We start from the raw sequence: 6,000 nt of genomic DNA, 5'->3' as shown, positions 1-6,000 counted from the left end.
ATTTTTCAGCAGTCTCCTTTGCTGCCTTCAGTCCTTTGCTATCATTTACATGTCTGCCAGCATGCCTTGTCTCATTCATAAGTCTGAGGATGTCACTACCTTGTTTAGAATGATTTTTCAGCACTGTATAGACTTCCAAATGAAGCAATCTGTTCATTGGACAACCTTTATCGAGCATACCTTCTATGTGAAAGAATGGAAATTAGAGATGAGCCAACAGATTCAGTTGGAGTGCTTACAGCCTGCTGAGAGAAACAGTAACAAAGGATAAACTGCACTGAGGTGTAGTAATATAAGGTAGGGGCAAGCTGTGAGGAAAGGCTTCCCCAGGGACAGAAGTTTGCAAGCCACAGTGGTAGTGTCTCAGCTCCTTAGCCTCATGTTTAAGGACCTTCACTGTCTCAGTCCTGATGAATGTCTTATATTCTATGTCCACAATTTTTTTTTTAATTTGGACTTCCAGCTCTAGAGATGGCTAACTATTCAGAGTTCTCTAAAGGCTTCATGCTGATTCCTGCTTCAGCAGTTCTGCCCAGCATGGCCTCCTTCTTGCTGGCCTAGCAGACACATCTGCTTTTCAGGGAGCCCTTCTCCTTCATCTCTGTCCTCCTCTTCTCTGCTCAGTGCAAACACATTTCTAAAAGCAATTTGATTTCTTTCCACAGTTTTCCAGAGGAGTGTTCATGGGTTCCCAGGCATTAGCAAGCCTAAATTAAATAGCAGCTTTGGACATGGAAGCGCCCACATTCCCTTCTCATTAACTTAGAGAGTTAACAGCCCCTGAAATATGGAGAACTCCTTGAGGGAGATTGGTGACTCACCAATTTATTCCTCCCTGTTTTAAAAGATAAACAGTGGCTTTTAAAATTACTCCAAGTAAACCCAGCCAAATGTTATCTTTAAATTTAACTGAATGTACCCAGTTTGATCCTCAGTGTAGTGAACAGCAACAGATGACACTACACAGAAAATGTTTGACCTTTCATTGTAAATATATTACTAATTATTTGTATTCTTGAGTTATTGAATATTTGTAGCTCAGTGCCACTGTAGATAAAAAGAAAAACCTCATTTATTCTTGGCAATGGGTACAAATATGATTGCAGACAGTTCAAAAGCATATATGTATCAAAAACTTAATAAACATCTTTTCCAAAATTTTCTAATCACAATTATACTCTGATGTGAAGTCAAGTCAAAAGTAACAATATGGAAACAATATAGAAAGTAATAACTGTTACTTTTTTATTGTAGAAGTTCATAATTAGCATAGAGAAAATTAAGTTCATAAACAAAATACAATACCATTGAAACGCACACTGATTTTTCACCCAATGCAGTTGCTTTACAGCTTTATGAGTATGAAATAAAGATAAGTTAAAAATTAAAGTCAACAGTATTCAAATTTTAAAAATCCAAAGATACCACTTTCAGTTCAAGACTAATTATCTAACCAACTATATTTAGGAGTTTAAAATCAATGCTAATAATTTAGCTAATGATTTCAAAATAGATATACAAATAACAAACACACTATAATTTTCATTTAGCTTTTTCCTTTTGGCAAGTTAATGAAAATTTGCATAATTGAGCAGGAAAAACCCCTGCTAACTATGTCATATTATGATGCAACTAATTACTATCCTGTGGGTTCAAATTTATCATGAAATAAATCATGCAGAGTATAACTTAGGTAACACTGTAACACTTTTTGCCTTGAAGAGCAATTTTGTAATTATGTATCAGGGTCCTGAAAAATAATACTGTATATTTATACTTAAACATTTTCTTAAGAAAAAATAAATTGAACACTTGCCATATTATTATACCTTAAATTGTTATAGTTAATGATCCAATATCATTAAATCCATGTCAACATTTTCTTTATTGACGATGAACAGGGTAATTCTGTTGCCTGGCTACGAAGACTCACTTGAAAGGAAATGATCGTTAATGATCCAAGACTCAATGAACCATGAGTCCTCCAGGTATTTGGATTGGTGAGGGATCTCTGGTTTGACTTGGTATTCTGGAGGTTCTATATAAAAGTAAAAGAAAAAGTTAACAGTATGCCATTTTAAGGATTTTACAAATGTATGTGTGCTTATATTGTTGGATGGATCCCATGCCTGGAGGGGAAACTAATCATCTTCCCGAATGTAAAGACCCAATAGTCGAGTATGCTATGGTCTTTCTAAGAAGTATCCTGAATTGAACTATGATTTCCAAGTAATCATTTTCAAAAAGAAAAAGAGTTCTTTCTTTTCTCAAATATTTTTGTTTCAAAATATTGGTTTCTACAAATTTCTTTGAAGATTTAGGGCTGTTTTAATTTAGTATAACATGAACCAAATGCGAAAACTTCAATCTATGCTGCAGAAAGGTGTCCACGTGGATTAGGCCCGACTACAGGTGAGCGGCAGTCAGCCCTCTTGCACAGAGCAGGCACCATCTACTGCAGATAGATGGGTGGGAGGACACAGCTCTCCATGTTAATGATGCTTTTGCTTTGCTTTATTCTTTCTTTCTATGATGGCTTTTACTTTCATCATTTACTTAACCCTGGGTGTGGATCTTTCAGAATATAGGTAAGGATCAATTTTAAATTGGATGGAAAATGACTTGTAACTAAATGTAATATACTGAACAATATGAATGATTAGTTTAAAATACATGTCAGAGTAAATTCAAGATTTTTGTCTATACCACTCCCATTGTCATCCAGGTAAGGGATGTGCCTGTTTCTGCAGGCAAGAAGAGAGATAAAATTACACTGATACACAGGGAATTTTAAATGGCCACCACCTTATTTATCTGTGGCACAACAGCACAACAGCAATCTGTCAGAACCCACGGCCCTGTGTGACAGATGTGAATTTTATAGATTATATGTGAGGCTAAAAAATAAAGATTGAGAACCACGAAAGTAAGATTTTTGCAAAAGACCATTTGTGCTTCTCTGAAACAATAGGTCTGTGATGGAATATGTAGGCAGGCCCAGTAACTGAGCAGTGCTCTCAAATATTGCAAACCAAATAAAGGGAAGTTGAATAAATTCCAAATGCCATTTCCCCTTTGAAACTGACTCTAATTATATGGCCTTTAAACCTATCTCAGAATCCAAGGAGTATCTTCTCATACAAATACAACTTCCGAGACCACAGAGGAAAGCAGTTTGTTTTAGTACTGGTATTGGTAAGCATCAAGTTAAATGTTTAGAGAAGTTGGATTAAACAAATGGATATGTTTAGCTGGCATTGCTATTAAAAATAAATATTACTGAATATCCATGGGTAGAGCATACACTCTCCATGTGCCTGCCCTTGGCATTGCCATATTTCTGCCACTTCAGTCTTTCCTTTATCTGCCATTGTGTCCAGGACCTGAAGCCTGAGGTTTCTGGGAGCAGCATGTCCACATGTGTTGTGTAGTTGGCTGTGTCTCCCCCTGTGGGTGTCATGAGAAGAGAAATGCCCATTGCCTCTGCTACTCTCTAGGCTGAATCTTACTGACAAATGTATCTTATGTTTGTATTTATAATATATGTAATGTTTCTTTATGATCAACTATATACAAAGATACATATAGGTATAATGAATTAGGAAATCAACATCACTGATATTTAAATATGAGGTTATTTTTAAAAATTAAAGTAAGCAACTGCACCCCACTTTACATCTATTTGTAAATGATAAATAGGTGGAAGGTTTTTAAACCCTAGAAATTTAGAAATCTAGAGATTACTGGTCTTAAATATCACATGTCTGCTGGAGCATTACTGCATTTGAGCAATGAAGACAGCCAAGAAAAAATATTTGGAAAGAGTGAATTAATGTCAGGCAGAAGTAGTATCTTTCTAATGGTACCCTGTGAGGCCTCAAATTATACAAGCCTTAATGCTTGCATATTAAAACATGAATGAAATTCATTAGAATGTAATAAATTAGAATGAAGATTAAATCTTTAGGCAAATATAAACTGTATAAAGTGCACAACAGGTCCATTCTATAAGCTGATGAATCCTGCAAGTGGTTTGCATAGGGAATGAAGCAAAGGTCAACTTGGATTTTGTATGAAAACCAGGGAAAAGATTGATAACAAATTTAATTGGGGGAACAATACATATGTGCTTGTAAAATGCAACAAAAAAAATTCCCCTATGATCACATTTCCCTTACATATGAAGGCAGAGAGTACCGTTTCCATGGACCCAGCCCACATTAAAAGTTGATTTAGTAGGTCTTAACGGAGAAGTGTTCATTCTCAGGCCCTTTGTGGTGAAATGTGGTCTAACGGGGCTGACTCAGCTCCAGCCCTTCCCTTCGGCGTTGTATCCAGTTACCTCAGCTTGATCACAACCATGAGAAGGATTCCACAGATGACTGTCACACACATGACAGCATACATTACTTCTCCTGGAGACAAAAGATTTTTAAAAGTTACTGGATTTCTCGAGAGAATAAATAATAAAAAGAATAGTACAGAAGTTTGATTTTTAACGGACCGTTGAAGGGGGAATGAAATCCACTTAGAGTTATTTCCTCTCTATGTTTACTTTTATGCAATGCAATGCCTTTGACATTAGACAGAGTCGAATAATCTGAAAGAAAATAAGGAAAATGAGATTAAAGCACTTAAAGGTAATGCATAGCTTTTATCCCATGGGTTGTAATTTGCTTTTTAAGGCAGCAACTTATTTCTATGATACTATTTTAATGAAATATAATATATTCAGGTAAACTTTTCTAAAATTTTGACAGCTTTTTTCACCTTTTAATCAGATAATTTCCTTATAGAAACTTTTTTCACAGCATGATTAGAGAAAATATTACATTTTATAAAATATTCATATATAGACAATGAGAAAAAAAGACAGTAACTTTAGGCTGTTACTGGGATATAGAAAAAGATTCTTCCTTTACAAGGGTGATTATTTTAAAGTGCTTTTAATGATATGTCATTTCCCTAAGATCCACTGTGTTTATGAATTCTTACAAAGGAGAGTCCTTAAACCTATCACTGTTTTCACCCCTCTGCTCAGACATGTCAACATCCAGATTTACTTATTCCCCCCATTCTGTTTCCCTTTTTTAACCCCTTCAGTCTCTGTTGATGCCACCTGGTTTTATCTCACTTAAGGGCTCCTCTCGACCACTCTGTTGCCCTGATCTTCATGATCACATTTGCAAAATAGAGTTTTACTTCACTTCACAAAACACAAGACAAAAAGATGTGATCCTTAAAATTAATCGATAGATGCATTTTACATGACTTTTACTAATAACTTGGAAGTGAAATCACCTTTAGTTCTGATTCAGTTCAACACAAATATTGCCAAACATACCAATAATCTCAAAACAAATTTCTCTGATGACAATGATCCAGGGGAATTTGGGGGCTTAAGTAAAATGAGGTAAAGTCTTCACTTGAGGGAGGCTTTGCTGTCCTCTGTTTCAGGTGCTTTCTGCATTTTGGGGCTTGGAAGTCCAAGTATGAGAGTCACTTTTTGCAAAAATGAGTGTATCAAGTCAAGGGATAACATGTCCCATGACAGCTAGGGGCGGCAGGCTCTGAAGAGGAGGACGGGAAGCTCTATTCCCTACAGTCCCGTTAGTTTTGTCTCAGCCCAGGCCTGCTGCTGTTCAGAAGCCAGCTCCTTGGAAGCCAAGCTTTGATAATCCTGGGTTAAGGATTATCTCTATTACTCTATTACCAAAGTTTGATGATCCCTGTTACCGAGGTTTGATAATAGGGATAATCATTTGAAAGCATAGGTCAGTCCGTTTCAGATCCATAACCAAAGCCCCCTGCACCAGTAGTGGGGGAGCATCCAGGAGAAGTATATTATATTATATACTTAGAGCCTAATATAAAAGCTAGAAAAGTAACTGGGAGTTTTGTTATTAAAACACCCATTCTCAAGGAGTCTAAACTCAACATAGTTAAGACATTTTTAGTTCAAGATTTTTTAATCCCCAACTCACATATTGGGTTATCATA

At 36.1% G+C, this 6,000-nt stretch overlaps 1 protein-coding gene across 1 annotated transcript in view; it reads right to left on the bottom strand.

Annotated features, from left to right (window-relative positions):
• Window positions 1–1,965: 1,965 nt before the first annotated feature.
• Window positions 1,966–6,000, bottom strand: part of GFRAL (GDNF family receptor alpha like) — a 61,212-nt gene continuing 57,177 nt past the window's right edge. Inside the window, exons 8-10 of the mRNA XM_045842849.1 lie at window positions 4,505–4,600; window positions 4,343–4,415; window positions 1,966–2,038 (exon numbers count right to left, since the gene is read on the bottom strand). Of these exons, the coding sequence (XP_045698805.1) occupies window positions 1,966–2,038; window positions 4,343–4,415; window positions 4,505–4,600 (242 nt within the window). The remainder of the gene's footprint in view (window positions 2,039–4,342; window positions 4,416–4,504; window positions 4,601–6,000) is intronic.

Source organism: Phyllostomus hastatus, unplaced genomic scaffold (assembly GCF_019186645.2).
Source record: "Phyllostomus hastatus isolate PE091 unplaced genomic scaffold, TTU_PhHast_1.1 phas_contig_40, whole genome shotgun sequence".
Classification (NCBI taxonomy): domain Eukaryota; kingdom Metazoa; phylum Chordata; class Mammalia; order Chiroptera; family Phyllostomidae; genus Phyllostomus; species Phyllostomus hastatus.
This window is presented reverse-complemented; position numbering and strand designations above follow the sequence as displayed.